Source organism: Idiotropiscis lumnitzeri, chromosome 9 (genome assembly GCF_059441095.1).
Source record: "Idiotropiscis lumnitzeri isolate Australia: NSW breed Sydney's pygmy pipehorse chromosome 9, RoL_Ilum_1.0, whole genome shotgun sequence".
NCBI lineage: Eukaryota > Metazoa > Chordata > Actinopteri > Syngnathiformes > Syngnathidae > Idiotropiscis > Idiotropiscis lumnitzeri.
Window position 1 is genome coordinate 12957731 of NC_142399.1, and position 26915 is coordinate 12984645.

Genomic DNA, 26915 nt, shown 5'->3' on the forward strand with positions numbered 1-26915 from the left:
AAACAATAAGAACAATAGATTTTTGAGTCATAGAGAGACATTTGGAAAGAGCAGAAGGTGGATGAATCCAATTCCAGATTTATTTTTTCATTTTTATTTATCATTAAATTAAAATGACTGAAGTTCGCTAAAATGTTACAAACTGATGCACGTTTAGTCAATGTTGTAGTAGTTCTGTATTGACCTACAGGGTGCAGCCTAACAATCCGGCGCTCAGGTCAACCTCCGTTCATGGAGGCAGACGACGAAGAAGAAAAGGGAGGCGGAGGAGAAGAAGAAGAAAAAGAAGAAGAAGGCAGCGCGGAAGTACTCGGCGATGGCTTCCATGGAGTCGCTGCTGTCCACGTCGTCTATGGCGGCGCCGGCTTACCACAATGCCGCCGACCTTTACTCCAGAAAGTTGGGGCCCAAGCCCGACGTGGTTCCGTCTGGCGTGACGGAGCGAAAGGTGGGCCTGCCGGACAAACCGGACATGGTAGCAGTGGACGTCATCAACGTCAGCGAACACGGTTTGTTATGCTAACAGGCTACATGCTAACAGTGCTTACTCCTTTTCCGGCGTTTACTCCGAGTTTGGACTTCATGACAATATTGAAAAATGCATTAGACAACTCAACTCTTTGGAAGTGAGTACTTTTTAAATGAGGAAAGTCGCGTTGTTAGGTTTACAATTAGATTAAATTAATATTTTAAAAAGTATTTTAAACTTTACATTGGCCTCTCAATTTAAGACAGAAGTGTGATGATCATGATCGTGTATGTGAATACAGAATATGTAATTGTAAATCCATGGCCTTAAAATGAAATGTACCCCCCCCCCCCGCCCCAAATTTAATACGACTTGCTCGTTTTTCCCTCACCAGCTTGAACTTTTTTTCATGTACTGTTCCACATGAATGTGGGTGACGAGAACGATGCCTTGCTCACTGGCAACTCACGCAACTCATTTTGATGTCAACAGTGGAACTCGAACCCATGTCCTCCAGCTTCCGCCGACACAATATAAATTGATGTTTTTCTTTTTAAAATATGTCCTTCCTCCCGAAAAATGTACACGATTCCTTGTGATGGTCATCATGTGGTATGTGTCCTCAGAAATGCCTGCAATGCACAAGAAGAAGCATGACACATACATCCTGGTGAGTGTTTTTACAAAATATTGCTCACAATTCACTTGCATCTTCAAGAGCATCACTTAGGATCATGTACCCAAATGTTCACAATAGAATTCCCAAATTGAAAGTTTGTTTACATTTTTACCAGCTTCCACATTTCATGACCAATTAAAAATATCGCATTCCACGAATTCTGCAGTATTTCTGCTCAGCGTCTCCTCCTCTTAGCGTTGTGTCATCATTCCCACAAATAATTAATTCGCTTCTTTTGGCATCTTTCAAACTAGCACTGAGAGATGATGTTCATCACCTTCAAGTACAATCATTCTCGTCCAAACTTCCCAAACACTCCTCTAGGTGGCAATGTAGGACACATCATGCTTTCCGCTGGTTTTATCCACCTCTTACGACATGAATCTATGGAATGTAACATGATTATAACGTAATGCATAAAATAATAATGTCACGTTCACCTCCTTCAGGGCACAATTCATCCCTTCAGGAAGACACACAGGTCTTTTCCTGGAAAACTCTTGCAAGAATTTCGATTGGTCACATCTGACAGACGGGTAAGTGTGTGTGTGTGTGCGCACGCATATGTGCTTGTCAATGAGATGATAATGAATAGTGAAGCATCTTGTCTGGTGAATGTGGTCAAACATGTAATCCCAATTGACAGTGTTGTCACGTGACTCATGTGATTGACGGCTCATTTTGATCCGTGTTCGTTTGCACATATGTGCATTGGTGCTCTCACTTACATTTGACATTTTTGCTTCTTGATCGTTTCAGGCGATGAATTTGTGTGTCACATTCTCGGTCAAGCTGCTTGATGTAACAAACTGAAAGTTGTCATTGGTCGAATTCCATCTTTTGTTTGTCCTCATGTTCCTCTTAAATTTTTGTCCCTTGATGGAAATGTTCCGATATGGCTCCAGTACATTTTGACACATTTTATTATTTATTTTTCTCGTCATTGGCCTGTTTGACCCTCAGAATATTGGGTTCTGTGACAATATAAGGACCCAAGCTACCAAAAGTAAGAATGAATTCTCTTCTTCCATCAGAAAAAATGGTTTCATTCTAGCTTTTTCCATTCTTTAGTAACCAACAGGCTTTGTTTGTTTTTGTGATGTTCAATGTCATTTCTTTTTGTTCCAGACCAAAGCCAGTATTCACGCTTCTGTACTCACTGATACAGAGTACCAATATTAATTGGTTTGATACATACAAAGAACTTGTCACCTGATCATTTGCCAATGTGTCAAACAGCCACTGTATAGCGCCAATCACTTTTGCTATGGCTGAGTAATCGTTCCAGGTATCAATAATCTTAATGAGTACCCGATACCCTGGCGGCCCATAATGATACCTGATATTTGTACTCGCCTATCCCTAGTTGGTTTCATCGAAGCAATGCTTTCTGGCCGAAAAGGGGTCAAAACAAACTTTTTGTCACTGGCTTTGACACCAGAATTTGTTTGCTTTTGTGGCACTTCAAAGGATAAAACACCATAATACAGGATTAAAAAGCACTTCTGATAGTAAAAGAATCATTTATTATATCCTATTGATATACAAGCAAGAAATACCATTTTTATGTAACAGTCTTGAGTTTTTTGGTTTTGAGCCTGCAGTACACATGCCAGACCAGAAGGTGGCGGCGCAGTACTGCCTTGCTAAGCGTTTGCTGCCGGCAGACAGATGTGAAGAAGGGGGCAGGGCAGTGTTTGCTCTGAGCTCGCCACTCTGTTTGCCCACAAACGTACACACACATGGACACACGCTGCGTGTGCGTGTTCGTCCGCACGCACGTGTCCGGCTAGTGCTGTCAGCAGACGCCTCAGCCCTGTCATAACACAGCACACCGCGTAATTGTGGATTTCACAGCACAACAACGTATGAAGCACACTCCAACTGACAGCTGTGCGCACATGTACGTGTGCGCGCGCGCAGACACGCGTACACGCGTGCGCCTGTTTCTGGTACGTCTGACACAGAAAAGCACTTGGTGGTTGTGCTGCTGCTTGTGTGTGTGTGTGATTTGTGGTTCCTCCTTGTCTTGACAGTGTGTCAGCAATTGTTTTTTTGTGGCTTTTTATAGGCAAGCGAAGGCAATTTTATTTATGTAGCACATTTCATACGCAAGGCAACTCGATGTGCTTCACACAAGCGGAGACGCAACACCTACAAGCCATTATAAACAAAGCAGTTAACAACATTCAAAAGCAAAGCAGAGAAAACAAAAGTAAGGTACTAAAATGAACATTGGCAACATTTAAACACCTTAACAGAAAACTTAAAATAACATTTAAAAGTAGAGTAAAGAAATAAAAGTGGTTTACTAAAATATCTAAAAGAAAAAAAAAGATTTAAAATTGTTTGAACGACCCTACCCAACGGTTTGAGTGTAAAAGCAAAGTTTTGAACCTGGATTTCAAAGCTTTTACACTCCGGGGCCGACTTTACTTCTGTTGGCAGCTTATTCCTTTTGTGTGCAGCATAATCACTAAATGCAGCTTCACTATGTTTACTTTGAACTCTGGACTCCACTAACTGACCTGAGTATGCAGACCTCAGACCTTTGACCTTTCATAGTGTACAGGTAAGTCCAAATTTCAAGTTGCACACCTTCGTGTTGTGCCACAACATGCTGGCTTTGAGCACTGAACTCTGTTTAAAGAGGTGTGCCAGGGTTAACAGTAGGGCTCAACTGATGATTTATTTATTCATTCTTACGTGTGCAATAAATTTACTTATGAATGAATAAATGTATGCAACATATAAACCTCATGAATGATGTTACTGAAACAATTGATTTATGCCCGTAAATGTTAAGTCACATTTATTCGACTGTTCTTTTCTTGACTTTGGGTGAATTCGGATGATTTTTTTTTTCACGTCAAAAGGTTTTATCTTTGACGGAGTTGCATTTTCCATACATGATGTGCAGAGGGAGAGTTCATCTGAAATGGGACCCCCTCTTCTTTTGATTTTTTTCTAAAGCCTTCCCCAGAAACAGTTTTTCATCAAGAAATGTGCGTCCACATTCACGCGAACGACGGCGGCTTTCATTACAAGTGTTGTACGCTCTTATCCGTGTCCACTTGTTGCTGACGGCGGGTTCAGGCCGATGTTTAAGCAAGATCACGCTCAAGAGCACCAATGGAACATGCTTCAATCCAACATTGCAGTACAACGATTTTTGAAACCTCAAAATGTCTCCCTGCGATTAATCGACTGCCAACCCAGTCAGGTGACTGATTAATCAGTCTCGCTCTAATTACCGGGTGGCTGTGTGCACATGCGTGTGTGCGTTGAATATGAAGTGATGGAATGCAAATGTGACACTTAATTTTTTTTGATGTGTCGCAGTCATGGAGGATCCTGCTGTTTGGGTTTCTCAACCTGCTGTGCACCGCCTGTCTGCTCGTCTGGTGCAGCTCCACCAACAGCATGGGTAAAAACACATGCACACACACAAACAGATCCGCGCTCACTACCACACACATGTACACACACGTAGGAGCATACTGCTGCTTACTCACAACCTCTGGTCTCATTTCCTGTTTGCCCATGTGACCGCGTGCGCGCACGCGTGTTGCGCGCACGCGTGTGCGTTGCAGGGGTGTGTGTGTAAGTCCTGCTCAACCAGAGTTGTTGTTGTTGCATTTTTGCTGAAACTCAAGCTGGTGATGATCCTACAAAACTGACTGTGTGCGCGTTGGCTCGTGATCCTGTATCAAATTGTGCAGTCACCAACAATATCATCTTTCAGTCTTTTACAAGACAGCAGCTTTTTGTCTGCAGACCCCCCCCCCAGCACACGCACACGCACACACACACCCCCACACACACACACGCACGCCCACCCCCACACACACACGCACACACACGTATTAGCAAGTAAGCAGTTTAGGCACATTTGTGTCCATCTTGTCCATGCTGACAAACAGTGACAGTCACCTCTTTGTGTCACTTACACCTTGTGTGCGTGTGTTAGTGTGACATACACACCCCCACACCCACACATGCTTCAGTTGTGTGCATGTGTGTAAGTGGTGTCTCTTTGTGTTGTCTCTCTCCTCTGTATGTCCTCCAAACCTTCCCCGACACTGACATTCCTTTCACTCACACACAAAATCAAATGAAAAAATCAATTTCACATTGGTGGAGAGAAAGATTTGTTTGTTTGTTTTTCAAATTCCGATTCAGTGGTCAGTATTAAAAAAGGGTTTTGAGTCAAATTTTGTAAGGTCACAAAATTGCAAGCAACCTATGAGAATGATTCAAATAAAAATACAAAAACCAGAGCTGGGCAGTCTGTCCTGGAGGCGGAACGGTCCAGCCCTCCGGCTGCTCATTTTTGGGGTGGGTTATGACAAATTAAAAAAAAAAAAAAAGTTCAATATTCAAAGGCTGGTAGTGGATTTTAGTTCGGCCCACAAATCTTCTCTTGTGTGTGTGACGTGTTCGCGAGGCGGCCAAAAGTTCAGAACGCGTCAAAAGCGCCACTACCAACTGTTTGTGTATGAAGTGACGTGAGACAGCAGTGTGTGTTCAAGCGCGTCTGTATTTCCTTATTCTGACATCACGTAACCCGTGCCTCCCACCTGCTCCTACCTTGGGACTGACCAGCAAAAAAAAGGTCAAATATACACTAGCAACAAAAAACATACACAGTTTGTGATGTATGCTGCTTATATGATAATTGTCTTGTCTTAAGTCTTCCTGCTTCCGATACTTTCGATTGGAGCAGTCAGAAAATTGGATGAGATCAGCAAGCAAATTTTCGAAAGAAAGCTCAATCGTGCCTTTAGCTCAGGGCCAAAGCCATTTTCCCGTAATTGTTTCTATTATTTTTAATTCGTGTAATAAGAAATGTAATTTAATTTCCTTTGTAAGTGCGTAGTTGAGTCATTGTAAAAATTGTTTTTAACTTTTACAAAATGATTTTGGAATAAATGTTTACTTGCTCGTCACCATGATGCTTCTTATCTCCAATTTTGGCCGGACTTTCTTCTCTCGACATGACTCGCAATTAAAGAGCGTTTAGTGCATAGACGGTAATAAGCAATGTCATCCATGCTGTGGGAATGTTTGTGCTTGTCCACAACTCATCCATCCGTTAGCGTCACGTTGATTGTCATCAACACACACTCGGGCGTGGCGACGTGATCCGGCCTCCATGGGTGGCTGCCGTCGATGTGCGTGTCCGCGGGCCCTGAGTGCTCTTGTGTGGCAGCTGAAGCCTCCCACAGGGCCATGCAGCGGCACTCTTCTTTGTCTGGAGCCTTTGAACTCCCGTTTAGCGCACGGGATTCCTTACACACATCCGCCACATGCACAGGCCACAAAAAAAAAAAAAACGAGACGGGGATACTATTACCCCTCCCACACACAATTATCAATTTCAGGAAAAAAAATATATTCGGTTATATGTTTTTCAAAAATGGTTGGTTTTGTTTGATCATGAACCAAAACCGAATAAACAACAATGACCGGTAAAAATGAAATAAACTTTAATGCAGAACAAATTTTTATTCAATTAAATCACTTTTTGAGCGCGACGTCTCCATCCCATCAAAATGAATGCGCATATGTTCAACAACCTTGACCCCCAACAAACGATTGTGTGCACTTTTGTCAGTGTGATCAAGTTTCATTGATTTGATATCAGTGCGGGTTTAACGTGTCTCCGCCAGCTGCCGCTCAAATCCCACGGTGGAGATACGAGAAGCTAAATGGACGCTCTCTTATCGATGCTGCCGACGTGCTCGCTACGTATTGTTTCTCTTGTGATTGGAACGCTACCACACCGGCCACCACTGTGTGCGTGCATGCGTCTATTGAATGTTTGTACTTGACTGGACAACCTGAAGTAGAAAGACCATTGGAAGTAAAACGCTTCTCATTAGCGACATGGTGGCTAAGCGCAGTCGTCCCAGCGGGTCGTTGGGGTGTGTGCATTTGATCACGTTCGATTGAAGCTTTTACTTTACGTCTGCAAAGTACACCTACCTGTTGGTGTGTGTGGTCTCAGTTTACTGTTTACCGGAACCAGTGACACTAAGCACTTATCGACTGTGGTTAGTGCACCCATCTCCTGGTTCATAGAGAGTGTGTGTGTGTGTCTGTGCATGCGTAGATCAAGGTTTGTGACTAATCCGTGTATTTTCACACAATAAAAGATGGGTTTCAGGTGCAAGATCAAGTTTAATTTTTGCACTACAGTGATGCCTTGTTATACAAGTGACACCATTCTTTTTTTTTTTTTTTTTTGCATTGCTCATGTGAAGAAGTTTGCTTTCCGAGTGCTCTAAGATGGCAGGGAACGTAACTCAGTCAACCATGTGTATATATAAAACAAACACGCAAATTTGCTTAAAGCTGACACCAGAGCTGGGCACTTGACCCTTTTTTGCTGGTCAGTCCACCGTTCACGATCTGGGTAGTCTTCCGACCCCGAGCCTCTGGGCTTATTCATAAAAATTGTTGGCCTCCTACCCAGATTGCCAATATGAGGCGCATGCTAGCTTGCGCATGCCAGCAATCATTTTGCGGTAACTGTCAAGGACAGTATCATAAATGCTTTTGGATCACTCATGTCAACATAGCATAAAAACAATGTCAGGGGAGGGATGTCACTAGTCACCACACTCCTTAGAGTCACAGTTTTAAATCAAAACCAAAACTATCACTGAACAGCATACGAGCAAACAATGAAACAAAGAAACACAATTAGCATAAAACATGCATCTCTCATGCCATTCATATCCCAAAAAGAAATAAAAATAACACAAAAAGAGTAGTGCATTCTGGGAGCCTCTCAGGCTCAGCCAATCAGATGGATGGTTAGAAAGATATGAGTAGTGTTCTTTGGGCAGTGAGTGTATTTTTTATTTATTTTTATTTTTTTTTAGTCTTGGTCTATACACAAGACGTGTCGCATTGCAGGGTGCCAATGTCTGTTTTGCGGAATATTTGAGACTTTAAAGTGCGCCTTCTGAACGCGAAAATACGGTAGGTTGAGATGAACTTTAGTTTGCCTTGCGACCACATCACACACACAGTGGCCTATTTGTGGGCCGGACTAAAATCCACCTCCATCCTCGCTTAATTAAACCCTTTTTTTTAATTTGTTGCCTCCCGCCCCAATCATGAAAGCCGGGACGGGCCGTTCCACCCACTTTGGCTAACAGACAATGCATAATGCCACTGACAGGCAAACAGCATCGAATGTCACGGCACAACCAAACAACAGATATTTGAACACAAATGGCCCAGCAACCCATGTAGATTGACAATATAACAATTCTAACATTTCCTTCCATCCAACCCAACGAAGAAGAAGCTGCTAATGTCACATGAAGCAAAGTTGAGTTTTCAATGGTGAAAAGATGAGCGTTATTTTGACATGTCATTGTTTTGCAACTTTTCGGACTTGACGCTGGAGGCAACCAAAGCCCAAAATGTTGTGCACGCGCGCGAGTGTGGCTTGTGTGCACACATTAAATATTCATTCCACTGCTCATATTTCTCCACCCTCATCCATCCCTCTGTCCATCCTTCCTTCCTTTTCCCTCCTCCTTTTTCTTCCCTGTCGTACTGATTGTCCTCCGTCACTCATTCTCTCCATCTTTCTTTTGCTCATGAGAGGAAATAGTAATCATCTTTTTGCTTGTTTTGTCTGCTTCGTGAGCGTGATGCATACGTGCACGTGCGTCTTGTCCTCTGGGTGTCACTGCAGATCTATCTGTCGGCCGACCTGTCTTTCTGTCCCTCCACCGTCACTGTGCCGTCTGCCTCCATCTGTCTCCCTCTCCCGCTTTGTCGTTCCGTCTCAGTTGTGCGTCCGTCTGTGAGTGATTGAGTGGTCTCAGTGGTTCTCGCTCTGTCAGGATTACGCGCCGTCAGGTTGGCCAACACGGACGGCGGCGCTGGGGAAACAAAATGTTCCTCTCGGCACAAAGCCGCTCTAATCTGCTCTCCTCATCCCCCGACGCTGTGTCCGATTACTGCAAGCCTGCCGTGAGGGCAGACAGGCAAGTCGAAAGACTGGCGGGCTGGAAGACAGACATGTAGCCAGACAGGCAGACAGGTGATTGTGACGTAAATGACGTTTGATGAGGACAAGCCCTCTGATTGGACGCTCATCAGACTGCTGATGAGGTCATTGGGCAGGCCGAATGTTTGACAGGTGTCAACTTGACGAAGTGCGACAAGCATTGATCCAGTGAGTGTGACTGGTTGTCCATGGCGACCGATCTCGGGGTTGCTTACAATCAGCTGGGAAAGGCAACAGCGGTGCCTTGAGACATGAGTTGAATTTGCTCTGTGGCCTCGCTCATAACTCAAAACACTCAAATCCGCTTTTCCCATTGAAATGAATGCAAATGCTATTTGTATGTTACAGCAACCCCCCCACCACGCCAAAAAACAAACAACAACAACAAAAAAAAAACACCACCACAAATTGTGGTCATGTATTTTAAAAAGGGAAATAACACTCAATAGTTTGAGACTGGCCTTGCCCTTGCAGCAGCCAGTGATTTTGCACCAGGTGTGCCCTGCCAAATGATGTCTCAGCTCCTCTTTGAGCTCATTAGTACGCCACTAATGTTAGTCGTTCTACGTATATGTAAGTGCTGTTGTATTGATTGTCTACATGTTGTTGCTGAACCATTTGTCTTCATTTTATTACGTAAAGCCCCACAACACAGATGCTAATTAGTGTTAGCACTAAGATAGTGATGGGGCCTCACAGTGTGTGATCCCCTCTCTTTTATGCTTAGTTACTTTGATACAGTGTTGCAAATAAAAAACGCTTGAAACTTTTTGCGGGGACAATTGTTGACTGCATGCCAAAGTGTTTTTTTTATTGTCAAGACAGTTGCGTTCATGGCCATCATGCAGCGCTCATATCGCAAGTCAAAGCAAAAAACAAAACAAAAAATAAAACAGAAATAAACGATGGCTGGTATCTCAACAAACTTAATCCAGTCACTCTTATCTCAAGACACCACTATCAATTTATTTATTTTCGTCATGAAGTCTCGAAGATTATTTCAATAACAACAGACTTGGTTTGTGTTTCAGCTCTGATGGCCTACACTTACCTGACCATCTTTGAGCTCTTTAGGTGAGCATGACATCTGCACCATTGCCATCATCCTCATCATCGTCGTCATCATTGGCGGTGGCGGCGTGCTTGTGTGACGCACGCGCGCCTGTGCTGTGTTTGGCTCCTTTGACTCATGAAAAATGAAGTTTGAAATGAATTAAAGAACGTGGGAAGGAGGCATGAACTTCCCCTGACCTCCATCTTGCAAAAGACTTTTTCCATTTCAACTTCCTAGTTCATTTTCCACTTTAGTTCAGATCCATTTTCATACTTTCTCTTGTCTTTACTTGTGCATTGTAGTTTGGTGACCTGTCTGATCAGCTCCTGGGTGACCATGAAGAAGCCGAGCCAGGTCTTCTCCTTCGGGTGAGTCCACGAACACAGGTCTATCTGAAATCATCACAACACCCCCCCAGCCAATTGCAGAGCACACAAAGACAAACAACCATCCGCTCTCACACTCAACATCTGGGGGCAATTTCGAGTGTCCAGTCAATCTACCATGCATGTGTTTGGAATGTGGGAGGAAACTGGAATACCCGGAGAAAACCCACGCTGGCACGGGGAGAACATGCAAACTCCACACAGGAAGGCCGGCTACTGTCAGGACAACCAGATCACTGTAGATTGCTTCAGAAACGTCCTCCAGCTTAATGCGAACGCAAAGAGGTTTTTCTTTATTCTCTGCATAGAATGGCTGATTTTTTTTTTATGTCATACTGACCAGACGTGACCTGTGCAATATATTATATATACTGCTCCCTGGTAGCCAAGACGCACGCGTCCATCAGAAGGAGCATTGCTCTTGATGAATCACGATGTACAATTGAATTTTTAGTATAGACAAAATTCAATTTTCTGATTTATTAAAGGAGTTTATTGGAGAATGCAATTTTTTAAATTGTTTTAAAGCAAATATTTTAATGGTGTCTTATGGGGACTGAAACAGATTCATGGCACGTTTTAATTTCAATAGGGAAAGATGATTCAAGATGTGAGCATGGTTACAGGATGAATTGATCTCGTAAGTCAAGGCAGCCGTCTGTGTGTGCGCGTAATATGTCTTTGCAGGTGAACTTTGAACTGGAGGTGTGGTGATCACGTGGAAATCTGCTTTTCCGCTTCAGCGGGCCCCTCTAACATAAATTCATGTATACATATATCTGTGTTTGTGTGTGTGTCAGTCACATGCGTACGTTCACTAGAGTGTTGCATACATATAGGCAACAAGCATGTGTTGCGCTTGGTCTCATTATGCATATTTGATGTTGTTGTGGCTTGCTTGTGATGTTTTCCCATCATGGATTAGTGGCAGCAGTTGAGGGCGACACGTCCACCCGCCAAGATGGCGGTCAGCGGGCCAAACAGCGGTCACTACATGTGTAACACAATCATCACCCACAACCTATTAACCTGCAAGTGTTGCCTAATCGGTTCATTGTTTGGCTAAAAAGCTTTGTTTGATTAAGTGCACACACACACGCATGATGAAGAATGTCTAGTAGGTCCTCAAGTTACAGCGGAATTCCATTTCTACTCAGATTTGTTCACAAGTCTGAGCGTGTTGTCATAAACATGTACCTGTACATGCACATGTAGACAAACATTGGACTAGTGATCACCAGTCTTCAGTGACGCTTACAAATTGATGACCCTATAGGGATGGGCGCGCACCAATACGGCTTTATTTCAGTGTATCAACTCCTTGTGTAGCCTGTAAATACCAGTCACTGAGAACTTAGTCGCCCTGACATGATATTGTCTTTTTGTTGATGTTTTCATCGTAAACATACATTACCCTTGCTTGAGAAGTGAGATGCTCCTTTGCAAGCGTATTTCATGCTGCATTTGTATGTTGTTATTCATAGCGCTTTTCTTTGTGTACAAGTACGGTTGTGAAAGACTCACTGTGTAAACAAGCACGTTGAATCTGGCGAGCATTCTAGAACAACGAGGAAGTTTTAGAAAACGGTTTTGATACAGTATCAGGACGTCCGAGGATGGTTGTTGTTGTCGCTGCAAAGCTCATGTCACGGGGGGAAAAAAATAAAGTAAACAAAAAAATCTGACGACGGTTTGACACATTGTTGAGTCATCATCATGTGTATCTGAAGTTAATAAGCTTCTTTGTTCACTGTTGTCGTTGTGTTGATTGGAATTTGATATTTTCAAAGTACTAGTAGTATTGGTACCCATTATTATATTAATATTGCATTCACATTCTTACATATTATTTAGTCTTGAATGAAGCGAACGTGCTCATAATTTTTTGGGAATGTTCCAATCAATACCCACACAAACACGGTGAGTACATGCAAAGTTCACATGGAGATTTTGTGCGTTAACATTCAAACATCTTCACCTGAAATAGAAAACAAATTAAATCTGCGAATGTGCATGAGTATGATTTTTTTTTTGTATGTCTTGTTTGTGTTCCTGGTGTGTATTTTTGTGTATGAATGTTTGTGCGTGTGTGTTTACCTATGCATTCTTATGTACATGTTTTCCATCAATCAGTGGGCGGGGTTTGTCACTGCTCTTGAACATGTGACCTGCTTGTGTTCAGGTTTGACCGTCTGGAGGTTTTGGCCGTTTTTGCCTCCACTGTGCTGGTCCAGCTGGGAGCCTTGTTCATCCTCAAAGAGAGGTGTGTATGCGGCGTGCACACACACACACACACACACACAGCAAGTGTAAGTATCATGAGGCGCTTGTGATGATTTGAAGTCGCTCACACGTCTTTGTTCATCTCACCGTCACTCTGTCTTCCTTCATTAAAATTTCAATTATTTTGTATTTCCACAACAACACCCAACATTTGTCCAACTGTCTTCTTCCATTAGTCCCCTCACATGGGCTGCCCCCACCCGCCCCCCAACAATTTTGGCACCCAAACAGAACAATTGGAGCCCATCCTCTGTGGGTACAACGGCTGTTTACTATCACAACTGCATTGTGGCGCTACAAACCTTTTTTACGCTCAGTAGCACCTCAATAAAACACGGAGCAGCATCACCACTAACATTGGAAGGTATTGGTGGAGTAGTAGACCTACGTGTTCATCAGGAACCAGAGGATGGGTTTTAGGTCCGTTCTGTAATTTAACGCCAAAGCCTCAATATCCTCAACTTTAATGCGCTCTAAGAAACGACTGGTCATGCGTGTGAATGTGCAGGTCGCTGTCTCTCAGGGAGGTCCTGGATTTCCTGTGTGGTGTTGTTTTTGTTTGAGGGAAGATGGGACCCTTGACTTGAAAACGGACGGCAATGGTGGCAATTTTGAGTTGCTCAACATTGCTTTCTTTCCGACACGATGACTTGAGTGGCCTGTTTGTATTGCAACAGCCCGTCGTTCAACAGTTAAACTGACCTTAACGTGACCCCCCCCCCCCTCCTACTCCCCCTATAGGCAGTCTCAAGTGTAGCCACAGTGTACTGTTCCCCACAGGGACTCTTTAAAGTTGTTATCTTGGACTGGCTGGGTGGGCTGGCAGGGGTGGGAGCTCGTTAAAAGCAAAACGTTTGCTTAACCGAGTGGAGAAACACAAGAGAGGAGACGTGGGCGCGTGTCCGTCCCTCCCAGTCGGCGGCCCGAGATGTCCAACTGCTTTGTTTTGGTCTCAAGTGTCCACCTGGTGACACGCTGCCCCCTGCTGGTGTGGAGTCTGGAATGAGACGCCTGAGCAGATGGTTCATCGTGTTCGCGTTGGCCAAGCACACTGCCCGACAGTGGACTGGTGGCTGCTTGGTTGGGGCACATTTGGGCTACACGGAAGGTTCAGGGGTCACACTGTGTGGCAGATGTGCCAACAAATGGGACTCTGAGACCTTTTCTCTGGCATGGACGCTTCTGTCAGTCAACTTGGAGCGTAACCGTTAGTTGTTAGCGATAAATTGACTCGTCAAGTCTGTTTTCCAACAGGTTGGTGTGGAGGAGACGATCAAATGTGTCAAATTCAGCCAAGTGTACTACTGTCACGACAAACTCTGTAGATGTGTGGTCAGAAAGTGGTTTGTGGTGAACCCAAGCCATGGCCTAAGCACTGGTTGCTACAGAACAAAAAAAGTTTTGTTTTTCTGGTGGCGGAAGTGACTACGCTTTGCTTTTGGTGGCTACCTCCGTGCTTAGATTGTGACAGAACCTGTTCTTTTTTGGTTCTTGAAAGAGACATCAAAATGTCCCAAAATGGCTGCTGATAGATGAGTTGCGATATAAAAATATTGTACACTCCTTAGACAGTGAAGGTGATCCATGTTGCAGATTCTTGTTGTCTCATACTTAAATGTGTAATGCAAGAGTAAACATTGTTGCATACCATTGAGAGTGAAAGTCTAAAAAAAAAAAAAAAGACTCCATTTCAGTTCGGATAAGTAAAGACACGTCGACTCTTACTACTATGAATTTTTTTAATTTACTCCGTGCCTAATTTCATTAGAAAATCCAAATTTGTAGACTCGAAAGGTTCCATTGTCCCAACTTTTCTTGACATCAGAACACTTTCTGCTTTAAACATTCGACAGCAGACGGAGACGAGACAGATGGCGTTCGTGTCGTCAACAAGTCCGCACGGACACGTACGCGCGTCTTTGTGGTGTCGATGCGCATTTGCGTTCATGTACTTGCTGTTTGTTCTCACCTTGTCTGCTTTTATTTACGTCGAGTCTCAATCACTCCAATTCTGTCACACGCACACACTTAACCACAAACGGGGCAGGGCGAGATGGCCTTCAAATAAAATTGCTGATTTTAAAGAAAAAAAATATTTTAAAATCCCTGTAATGTGCAGATAAAAATGTTTTTGAATTTTATGTATTATATGGAAGTGGGGCAGTTCAGTGCCGCACTGGTTAGCACGCCTGCCTCACAGTTCAGAGGTGCAGGGTTCGATTCCGGGCCTTCCTGTGTCGTTTGGATGTTCTCCCTGTGCTTTTCTCCGGTTACTTTGGTTTCCTCCCACATTCCAAGAACAGGCATGGTAGGTTAACGAGCCACTCTAAAGTGGCCCTTGGTGTGACTGTGAATGTAAGTGGTTGTTTGTCTTTGTGTGCCCTGCGAGTGGCTGGTGACCAGTCCAGTGTGTACTCCACCTACTGCCTGAAGACCCTTGTGAGGAGAAGGGGAACAGATAAGATAGATGGTTGGATGGAAGTGTGTTGTTACCACCCCTACTAACCTCCATCCATTCATTATCTATACCGCTTGTCCTCACGAGGGTCGCGGGAGCTTATCCCAGCAATCTTCGGGCAGTAGGCGGGGTACACGCTGAACTGGTTGCCAGCCAAATTGCAGGGCACACAGAGACGAACAACCATCCACGCTCACATTCATACCTAGGGGCAATTTGGAGTGTCCGATCAACCTACTATGCATGCTTTTGGAATGTGCTAGGAATCCCGAGTACCATGAGAAAAGCCACGCAGACACTGGGAGAACTCCACACAGGAAGGCCAGAGGTGGAATCGAACCTACTCGAACTCCTACCAATTTAATAATAAAAAAAAAAAATCACGTTTAAAATGCACACTCCTATCTTAAACCATCCTTTCTCCTGGAAAGGAATGGAAATGCCAATCATTCTTTGCAGCCTTCCCCCAAAGAATGTCCGTATGACGACTGGATGTATGATGCATTCAGAAGCACGTCTGAATTGGCTTTCGTGTATGAAGAATGCAGCACACATGTTGATGGCACTTTTCTCTTGTCTCTTGCCAGCATCGAGCGCTTTATGGAGCAGCCAGAGGTCCACACGTGAGTATTTCCTTGCTTTGACGTGCACACGCACACGCCAGCAATGCAAGACCTCTGTGGGGATGCCACCAGTCAGGCACTGTGACATCATCCAACTTGAAACATGTATTGGTGTTGTAAGAGTGAGTTCAAGTGTTATTTTAAGGGATTAGTGTCTTCTGACAGTTGTGTGCGCGTTTGTGTGTGCGCACACTTGCACACGCTCACACACATGCACGATGATAAAAGTGCCCACTTGGCTCCACTAATCACACGGGACAATCCAGTTAGGCCTAAAACTTCAGCTCCAAACAATCACACACGCACGCGCACACGCACGCAGCCCAGTCAGAAGAGATTAGAGGGCAGCAGCAAGGGAGAATGTTTGTGTCTCCATTTCGACACCTGTCCGTCTCCCACACCGTCCAATCACGTTGGGGAGGGAGGATGAGGTGGGGTGTGCCTTGAGGGGGGCGAGTTGGCCCCGTAATCTGGTCACAGGGGACAGGTTTAAGGCTTGCTGAGTTTTAGCGTCTCAAAGCCGTCACTAATCTTTACTAGCACAGAGAGCAATAATAACAGTAAGAAGAGACGACCAGGTTATGACAACTTGGAAGGAAAAAAAAAAAAAAAGAGGAAGTTTGGCCTGCACGTCCTCGTCATGCTTCAGCGCTGATTGCGCCTGTCTTTCAGGCACACTCTGAAACAAAAGTTTGTCTTTCCAAAAATCGAACCCAACACTGAAGAGAAATAGTTGGGCCGGCTGAGAAAATGGAAATAGCCCCAGAACCCCCACCACCACGTCTGTTGCATAAACCCTACTGGAGCTTTTACATTGTTGACTAAACAGCCGCTACAATTGTGTTTCGGGAACAGGGAGTGAATTAAATTCAAATTCTGATTCCAAATTTCTTTACAAATGCACAAATGAGTCCTTCCTCTCCAAAAAAATAAAAATAGTCACTTTTGTCAAAAATTGGAAGTGAATACTATCCTAAATAAATTATAACTTTAAATATTCTACAAATTCATATTCTAAAAAGTCCCTTCAAATTGAAGCTCTCTTCTTTGGGAATTAAACTTGCTCGTCGCTTTTTGAAAAAAATAAAATAAAAAAATAGTCTGTTGGAGGGGTTGGGAGAAGTTCCTACATACAGCGACCAGTTTACTCATCAACACTGTGCTAATGTCAACTAGCTGCTCCCCGTTTACAGCCTTGTTGTTAGTGAAAGCAATGCACATCAGCAAGAAAGCCCTTTCAACTACGGAACCACTTCAAAACTCATCCAGACAAGGAAACTGGAATTGATGGATGCAACAAATGTGTTCATCGTCCTGCCGACCGACTTGGCTGGACCAAACTTTCTGTCAACTTGGAGATGAATTTCGCCCTGCTTGAATGTGCTCAAAGTTTTTTTGTGTTTGTGTGTGCAGCGGTCGCCTGCTGGTGGGCACGTTTGTGGCTCTCTTTTTCAACCTACTGACTCTCATGTCCGTACGCAACAAGCCCTTCGCCTGCGTGTCCCAAGGTACGTCAACACTCATCGTGTGTGTGTGCGAGCGTGCGTGTTTAATAATAATCATAATAATAATCCTCAGCCTCACAAGGGAAGTGCAACAATTTAGTTTTTGTCTTTGTGCTGGATTATGTTTATGATGATGATGATGAGGAGGAGGGTAGACATCATGTCACAGGTTCAAAGGTTACACCGTCATAATAATATCATCATGTCAACAAATGTCTCATCACACATTCTTTTGGCATACTAATCTCTTCAGACCTTTAGCTTAGCTTCATATGCTAACACACGCCGTCCCTCGTGGCCTTTTTCCTGTTTCTTTCTTTGCCTCCTCCCCTTCTTTCAGATGCTTTTCTCCTCCCCTCCTTCTTCTGACGCTCCCTTTTTGTCCTTTTCTCACCACTTGTCCTTTCTTGCAGCTTCCTTGACTTCCTGTATTCCTCCACTCTGTCCTTTGTCTGTCCGATTGATTGATGTTAAAAAAAAAAAAGTAGCACATTGTATTCATTTTGTCTGTTTTTATTGGTGACCATGTAAAGTGAATGCTGAGATTTTCTTCTAAAGACATTACACATGTTTGAAGATACTTGCGGAAAATGTGCAGACTGACAACTATGTTGTACTAAATTGCGGGGCTACACTTCCCTCAAAGTATTGTTATCAGTGCTGGTTAAGATGTGTTTTTTAGCTTCTAATCAATTCAGTTTTTTTTTCTAAATTATACAGGACTGAACCCCCAAAAATGAAAAGAGGAAAACACAATCTTGAATTTAAGTGGATTTATTCAGTAGGGAAAAACAATCCCACCTAAACTCACCTTTTTTTTTTATATCGAACAGCTGTGCTTTACAAAATACATCAAACAATAACGAGAATGCAATCTTAAGAAACCAGCAAAATCATTCCTACATACGCTTTGCCGTTTGAAAGTTGTTAAAGATGAAAGAGGAGATATTGGAAGTCTATTTTCGCCAGTGGATTAGTGGCTTTAAACACACTTTTAAAACCCTAAAAATACATGTAAACAGAATATATTCAGAGAGCAGCAGAGATATGGCGAACAAAAATGTGTGGCGTCAACGTGTCTTTGATCTTGACCCACAATTTCCGTTTCCACAGAGCTCTCGCTGTTTCCTTGTAATCAATTATAAACTGTCTTGTTGATGTCTTGCACTCGGTCCACATCTTATTGCCCGGTGTATTTCTGTCAAAAATCTTCATTACATATCACGCCTGATATAAAATGCACAACGTGGCGCACTGAACAATGCTGGCGCAAAATTAGCAATAATAAAAAAAATTACAACAGTATATCCTAAAATACGGTTTGTTGGATGTATTTGTGCTTTTTTTTTTTATTTCACCCTGCTGTCTACAGTCAGGTTGGTATTGTAAATGAAAAGCTGCCCTCAATTGCCTCACTTGATTAAATAAATCAATAAAAATGTGCAATGTGCGCAAATAGAACTGCGATATTCTGCATTTGAATTTACCTAAGCGCCTTTGTTCGCATCAGCGCTTTATCTGCAGTCAGGAAACTGTTATTTATACGGACATCCCGAGAATCAGAATCAGAAATCCCTTTATTGTCATTGTACTCAAGTGTGCAACGAGATTAGAGAGCTCCCCTCTCCAGTGCAATGCAACAATAATAAAATATATAAATTAGATAAATAAGAGAATGCATCTTCCCTCCCTTTAGTCCGCTGACGTGTCCACTTTAGAGCGCCTCGTTGTCAGCCTTGAGTGTGGACACGTCATAGAGAGAGAGGCAGTAGAGCAAGCAAGGGGCATATTTTAAAATGTTGTATTTTATGTCTGACCTTATAGCCGGTGTGTGGCCTGTGGCTTTTGTGCTGGCATGACCGCTTTAGAGTGAGCGCCTCGTTGTCGCAGCAGGGAAAAGCCCCGCGACGACCCAGTGGGAGATATTCCAGTCACTGGAGACTTTAAGCGGATCTGTTTTTGTGGCTCAAACATGCTAAATGAAGTAGGATCCTTTTCTAGTAGTGGCCTTTGATTGGCAGTTGGGGGCGTGGTGTCTGCGCACTCAGCAGACATGCCCACAGAGCAAAGCTGAGCAAAAACTGGCTTCACCATTTTTGAGCCTCATTTTTTGCAGTTTTTTAAAAAAAAATTTTTTTTTTAGGGTTCAACTATGGCTCGCTTGTAAACATTCTGCTCTGTGCTGCGTTTGCAAGGCATTTTATTTTGTTTCACTTTACCGGGACTTTAAGATTTCCTCGTCTCCTCTTTTTACTTTCTTACCTCACCTTTCTTCCTCTTCCTGCGTAGAATCACTTTGAACATGTACTCATGAATGAGGTCAGCGCGCGTGTGCATATGTGTGTATCTCAGCTGCCTACTCTTGCGTTGCGAGAGCAGTCTCAACATCACTTAACATCTGACATTTTGGGAAGGGTGGGGGATGAAACCTCGCTCTCTCGCTTTCTCTCAGATGGGACGAGACTAAAAGTGTGTTATGCAACCATGTTCCAGACAGTGGGGATGTTTTATGCCGGGGGGGTGGCGGCGGCAGCCGGGTGGATGGGGCGGTGCTGGGTAGTTGCTTGAGTTTGCAAGGGTGGGCGGGCAAGCAAGCTGAAGGGACGTACCAACACACACTGGGCCAGCGCTCTCCTTGTTCACACACATCATAAATAAGTCACTTCATTCAAATGTTTGTTTGGACTTACTCATCCTGGCAAAACAAACACAACCCCCCCCCCTCACCCAACCTTCTCGCCCTTTCACCCCCACTAACTTCACACACATACTGAGATACACACTCACGCACACTGACAGAGTGAGTGAGGGAGTTAGCAAGCAGGGCGGGCCGTGAAGGGACTGGTCGTATGGTCCAAGATTAAAGGTGATGCTTCTCCCAAGTGAAAAACATGGCAAATATTTTTTTTTCTGGCACGGGGCATGCCTTTTCTTTTGTGCCCATCAATAAGAATTGCGTCTCATCTCAGTAACGACTAATGCAGCAAGTGTAATATTTATTTCACCAGTTGTGGGGACACGATTGCAGCTGGTTGAAAACGGTCATTTGAAGACGGCGTTAACATTACGGAAGAATGACTGGTGTTGCTTTCATAAATGTGAAATCCTCTTGGAAGAATTGCCTTCTCTAGCAGTTTTCTTTGTCACCTTTTATAAGTGTTGCTCCAAAACGTGCTGACACAATGATTGTGTGCGTCTGTGTGTTTTGCAGCGGCCAGCAGCAGTTGGCTTCAGGAGCACGTCGCAGATCTGAGCAGAAGGTGACAACATAGTTTACTCCCCTCCTCTTCTTTATCCTCCCTTTTTGTTGACACCATGTCACTCGGGCACAAGAGTGGCCCAGATTGGCTGTTGCAGCACTGTCCATTTAATACATTATTGTTACTCTATATGCTACGCTGCCCTCCATAATTAGCGGCACCACTGCTTAAGGTGTGCTCTAGCATCGACCAAAATCAGTTTTGTTCTTGATAGTGTAGGACCAACAATTAAAAAAAAGAGGAAAATTCAAGTGCATTAATTCAGTGGGGGAAAAAAATTCCACTTTAAGCAATAATCCTGAGTAGCCGTGCTTTCTTATCAACAAAAGAAGCTCGAATATCGTTTCACAAGATGTGAGAATACACCAAGAGGGATCTTCCTCCCAAAATGCTCCTGCCTCGCAGCTGCTCTCCACTTTCGCTCACTCTTCATGTTCTCAATGGGGTTGAGGTCTGGGGGCTGACGTGGCCATGGCGGAGGGGCTTGAGTCTAGTTCTGCTCAACCATTTTCATTATGAATATGTGCTTGTGCAATCAAAATGGAATTCATTTGAACACATCTTAACCAGCGCTGACTGTTATTATGGAGACCGCTGTGTAACACTCGCTCTCTCGCTCGATCTAGATCTTTCTAGATCGCCATCTCAGAATGTCTGTTGAACAATCGCTTTCTCCATTAATTTTCCTCTCTCTATATATTTGCTGTCTATAAATATCTCGCTCTTTCACCATATATCTGTATTTCCATCTATCTCTCAATCTACCTGCCTAGATTGTCGGTTCATTAATCAGCCATCCCGCCATCTTCATGTGCTAGATGAATTTCTGTCTGAACTTGGGTAGAATCAGCCTTCTCCAAGTCCACTCCAGCGTCTCCTTGAATGTCTTGTAGTCATTACTCCATTGTCGCGAGCAGTATTAGCGCTTGGCGTGCCCCCACGGGTGAACTATGCCATGTACTCACAGTGAGCAGCTGGTCTTCCACAAGTGAGCTGTGATTGGCTAAGTGAGGCCCATTGAACAGGACATGCCAGCCTACTTTCTGCGCTACGTGCCCGTGTTGGTGTGTGTGGGGGTGTATGTATGTGTGTGTGAGATATCGGTCATGTGCTGCAGGGATTCTAAAGGTCTCGCAAGATATTTATGCACAACACTGGTGTGAGATGAAGGTCACGATTACGAGCAGTTCACTAGCAGCGCGTGTGCGTGCGTGCGTGTGTGTTTGTGTGTGTGTGTGTAACTGTCTGTGCTGTCCAGGCTGTCCGCCTCCCTCCACCCCCAATCACCTTTCTGGTGTCTGGGGGCTGGCTGGGTTACATAAAACATGTCAGCGTGACACACACAAGCCTGAAATCCTGCATGTTATATTATTTGTGGTGGGTTGTGTGTGCGTCTTGTTTTGAGTATGCAGCGGAACCTCGGTTTACGAAAGACTGTTGGTGAGGGATTGGGTTGTATTTTTTTTTTTTTATTATTGCGTTCATTGACAAACTGTCATGGTATGAGGGATGGGAATTGAAAGAACAGAACAACTGAAGGAATTGGAAAAGTTTTGAGAAAATTGGCAATTGCCATCCCAGCATGGCATGCGTGCAAATTAAATCAGCCCATGGAAATGTAGTGAATGCCATGTATGTAAAAAAAAAAAAATGCCCAGATCGTTGCTCATGGCACGTCTATGAATGATTATTTGGCCTTTAAAATCTTTCTCAATCTGGATTTTGTTCTTTGACACTTTCAGGTGACACAAAAAGCAAGAAATATCTGTGACAAAGTTGCTGTTCTGCTTTGCATCCCAAAAGCTAATTTTCTCTCCTTACTTGTCGGAACGTGTTGTTATGGGTAAAACCAACCAACTGCTGCTGTTAAAAAAAAAATGCTCAAAACCATTTTTTCCCATGAAATCAGAGAGTCTGCTTTTTTCATTGTGGTGGTTTGATGTTTTTATTGTGTGAGAACAAACTTTTCCTGAAAATCGGTCCACATATTGAAAATGGCTGGCCGAATGGCCAAGTCTGCTTTGAAAACTGCTGACACTTCAAGTTCCCAGTGGAAGTGGTGTGCGCATGCTCCTTCATGCCCTCCAAACTGACATTTGCGCTTGTGTGTGTGTGTGCGTGTTTATGTAGTTTGTGCGGCGTGGTTCCAGGTCTGAGCAGCATGTTGCTGCCTCGCATGAATCCGTTTGTCCTGATCAACCTGGCGGGGGCGCTGTCCCTCTGCGTCACCTACATGCTCATCGAGATCAAGTAGGTTGTTGTCTTAGGCCGGTGTTTTTCATGGCCACTTGAACCTCGCTGATGTCAACTTTGCGTGCGTTTGTGTAGCGACTACAACAGCGTGGACACGGCATCGGCGGTGGCCATCGCCCTCATGACCTTTGGCACCATGTATCCCATGAGTGTTTACAGCGGCAAAGTGCTGCTGCAGGTAAGAAAACAAAAAGACAACACGTTTCATCATTAGATTTTCTTGCTTACTTTCTGTTTTGTACGCTTGGCCAGTAACGGTCAAAACAATTGCAAAAGTCACAACACTACAACATTGAACCGCAGTGCTACTGCAAAAGCTACAACACAACGGAAGTGCTGGGGCAAAAGCTGGAACGGAAGAGAGTGAATTCTTGTGCGACGGGAAAAGACACAAAGTCAGAAATAATTGATGCGGTTTTTCCAAATGATTTATTTGTGATGTTCCCGTGGTTTGGCCGTGTATACGACAGGCTCAATGTACGAGAGGAGAGCTGTCACTTGCCAGCCACGTATTAGACGTTGCAATGTTGAGTTAATGTTCAGATAAAACAAGGCTGAAGCGCTAGATTGCGGTTTTGATAAGTGAAGTTGGAAAAATAAGCTGAAGAAAAACTGTCATTTATTTACATCGTGCTTTTCAAAGTATTGTCGCGTCGTCAAAAGACGACGTCAGACGTTCGTTTAGTTATCTCCTTTTTTATTGTTACAACACAGCTACGCCATCGCTAACTCCTAGCAACCCGCTCCGTCGTCATTACACACGGAACTCCCTTTCTCCCTTCTCCGTCCGCTCTCTCTCCTTACATACTCCTCCTGTCCAATTCGTTACAGTATTCTTAATATTCTGTGTAGAATAATATCGTACGGATTGTTAAGGTGTAACTTTACAATTCCAGCTTTGTGTCTTTTCTCGTCACGCGGGAGTTTGGCCCACTTACATTGCCTTGGCATTTACGTTGTGTTGGAGCTTTTGCAATTGTGGTGACCTTTCTCGGCCAGCGTAATTTTCTCCTTGTGGATATAAAAAATCTACACACACATGGTGAAAAAGGATGATTTATGCGTGTGAGTGTGTGCGTGAAGGGGTGTGCGTGTGTGTGTGTATATATATATATATATATATATATATTATTATTATTATTATTAAACTTATTACTTTTACTCCCCGTTGTTGAATCAAATGGTTTGCAACCCTGACTTGGTGTTGTACTTAATCATGCGACTTCCCTCCTGCAGACCACACCCTCCCACGTCATTGGTCAGTTAGACAAGCTGCTCCGAGAGGTCAAGAACACACACACAAACACATACATGCTAGAAGATCAAGAGATTTGATTGGCTCATTGCTTGTCTTTGTGTCCAATCAGGTGTCAACGCTTGACGGCGTGCTAGAAGTTCGCAATGAACATTTTTGGACGTTGGGATTCGGAACCCTGGTACGTTCTGCGTTTTCAGTTGACTTCACTCGTCTTGTTGTAGTTTTTGTTCATTTGCTTTTGTACACAAAAGTTTTCTTTTTTTCTCAAAATTACCGCCCAAAAATGATTTACATTTTAATTTTTTTTAGCTTGTCCGATGACATTTTGCAAGGGTGTAAAGTTCTGGTTGCTCGTTGTCATGACAACAGCAGAGGAACCCATTTGGCGCTTATGAGATGTTGAAAGTCATCTGTTGATGAAAAACATTTTCTCTCCACCACACATTTACGTTTCAGTGTGAATTTGGAAAACAGTATTTTTTATAGCTCATTCGCTTCATCTTTGATAGTTCCACTGGCCTCCAGGTGGCGCACTCTGCTCTGCGTGTTTGTGAGGCGGCTCTTGTGGTGCTTAGCGGATGTATGTGTGTTGGTATTTTTCATGTTGGTGTGTGTACACAAACTGTTGCTTGTTGGTCGACTGCTAACAGAGCATCTGTCCAAACTCATTTGACCCCTGAGTGCGCGCCTGATGCCCCCCCAGGGACTTTGTGTGTGCGCAAAGCCGTGGCTTGACGCTTTTAGTTGAGTTGATTTGAAAATGTTTTTCTTTGAAGAAAAAAAATATTGCAACTGGGACGATTCTTTCAAGTTGCACTGACAACCACGTCAACACATGTAACACACAATGACGTGGAACATAATAACGTGGCGTGTGACAACAGGTCAAATTGTGTAACATGTGATAGCTTTTGACAAGTTACCTGTGAATGTAACATATGATGACAAACAAACTGACTTGGCATATAACACTTGACAAAGTTTAGCATGTAACCTTTGACATGTAACATGACGACCTGGAACAAAGTTATACGAGCACGACTGATGCTAAATGGCTATTAGTGCGCAGGTCAGCATGATGCGTTTCTCAGCGTGTTGTGTGGTGTGGCTAACGTTGCACGGCCGCCGTGTTTTCAGGCGGGCTCGGCCCACGTGCGCATCCGCCGGGATGCCAACGAGCAGCTGGTCCTGGCCCACGTGACCAATCGTCTGCTTCCTCTGGTGTCCACGCTGACTGTGCAGATCTTCAAAGACGATTGGTCGCGACCCCTTCTCACGGGGGCTCTTTCACACTCGACTGGCTTGCCTCCAGGGGGCGCCACAGAAGGTTGCGCCGTCCTTTCTTCTCTAAACCCAGAACCACTGGACTCGGACCCGCTGACGTCAACGCCCTCCAAGCCGAGCAGCCCGCCGCCCGAGTTCGCCTTTGACACGCCTGGCCGGAATGCTCAGCCCATGCTCTTCCCGGCGACCGCTCACCGGCACCCGCATGGACACGGACCTTATCGGGGCTTGGCCTACGCCGGTGTGCCGGGTGTAATGCGTCCCACCGGCACCCCCCTGGGCCTTCACCTGCCAGGATTGGGCGGCAGATACGGCCCTGGGGGTGCTGACTACAGAACCTTGGGGAGCTCCGCCCACCAATACAGACATTACACCCCCAAATGATTCGATTGTTAGGACACACCCTGATGGACCAATCAGAACTCTTGAGGAACTTTCTCGTTCCGCACTGGTTTGTGTTTTTTGGGAGGGTTGTAGATATGACATCACCATAGTTACCATAAACTGCTATTGATTTTTTTATGTACAAAACATTCCTTGCAAGAGGAAGTAAATATTATTTAAGGCTTCATCTGATGGACGCATTATGTCACAGACCTATATGTCCCTTGGTAATGGGAACACACGGTTCCGTATCGTCATGTGTTGTGTTGTCATGTGGTTTATTTTGCCATGTTTTGAGTATTTCCATGTGCCTCGCCTGGAATTACAAATGTATCGTTGTGTGGCGCCCGAACAGATGGTTTTGTAAACAAGTGCGGTGGTACGACCTGGCTCACCAGAACCGAACTGTGACAAAAGGTCGTTTGGGGTTCGCTGCCTGATCTTCCGCAATAGAGTTGACATATAATGTGTCTTACAATACAATACGTAACTGTATTTTAGGGCTATAACATGTTATTTTTTTTAATCAAATTATTTGTTGAATATTGTTTTTCAATTAATCGAGGAATGGAATTGGAAGAAAAATATTTTTCCTTCTCTTGCCACCCAGAAGAACATCTTCGACCTCCGCGTTTATGTCATGTTAAGGTCACGTGGTTGTTTGCTCACGTTATTAGCATGCTTTCCCCTATGACCATTTGTCGTCTGCCAGGAGGGGGCGCCAGCACCATCTTAAGTCGTGCTTCAACTCCAAATTGCTGACACTTTGATTCTCACAGTTCATTATTAACTCAAAAGGCCCAACTCCAACTGTTACGCAACATGGCCTGTTTTTCAATTGAGTTCACATTCACTTTACTTGGTTGATATCATATTTTATGTTGATGTAAGCATCGCGTGTTGTCAATGTGTTCATGTTCTTTTTCTGGTATGTGGTCAGGGGGGACACAAGTTCAGAGTAAAACACTTAATCATTTCCTCAAA

The 26915-nt window shown here is 44.0% G+C and overlaps 1 protein-coding gene across 1 annotated transcript; it reads left to right on the plus strand.

The window, feature by feature from the left end:
• Positions 1 to 290: 290 nt before the first annotated feature.
• Positions 291 to 26915, plus strand: slc30a6 (solute carrier family 30 member 6). Its single transcript, XM_088305263.1, has 15 exons — positions 291 to 509; positions 1096 to 1139; positions 1598 to 1684; positions 4491 to 4575; positions 10215 to 10257; positions 10540 to 10605; positions 12806 to 12886; positions 15952 to 15987; positions 17401 to 17495; positions 20704 to 20752; positions 22883 to 23002; positions 23081 to 23183; positions 24242 to 24289; positions 24373 to 24441; positions 25401 to 26915. Exons 1-15 carry the CDS (start codon positions 317 to 319, stop codon positions 25929 to 25931), a joined length of 1650 nt encoding a protein of 549 aa, XP_088161389.1. The 5' UTR covers positions 291 to 316; the 3' UTR covers positions 25932 to 26915.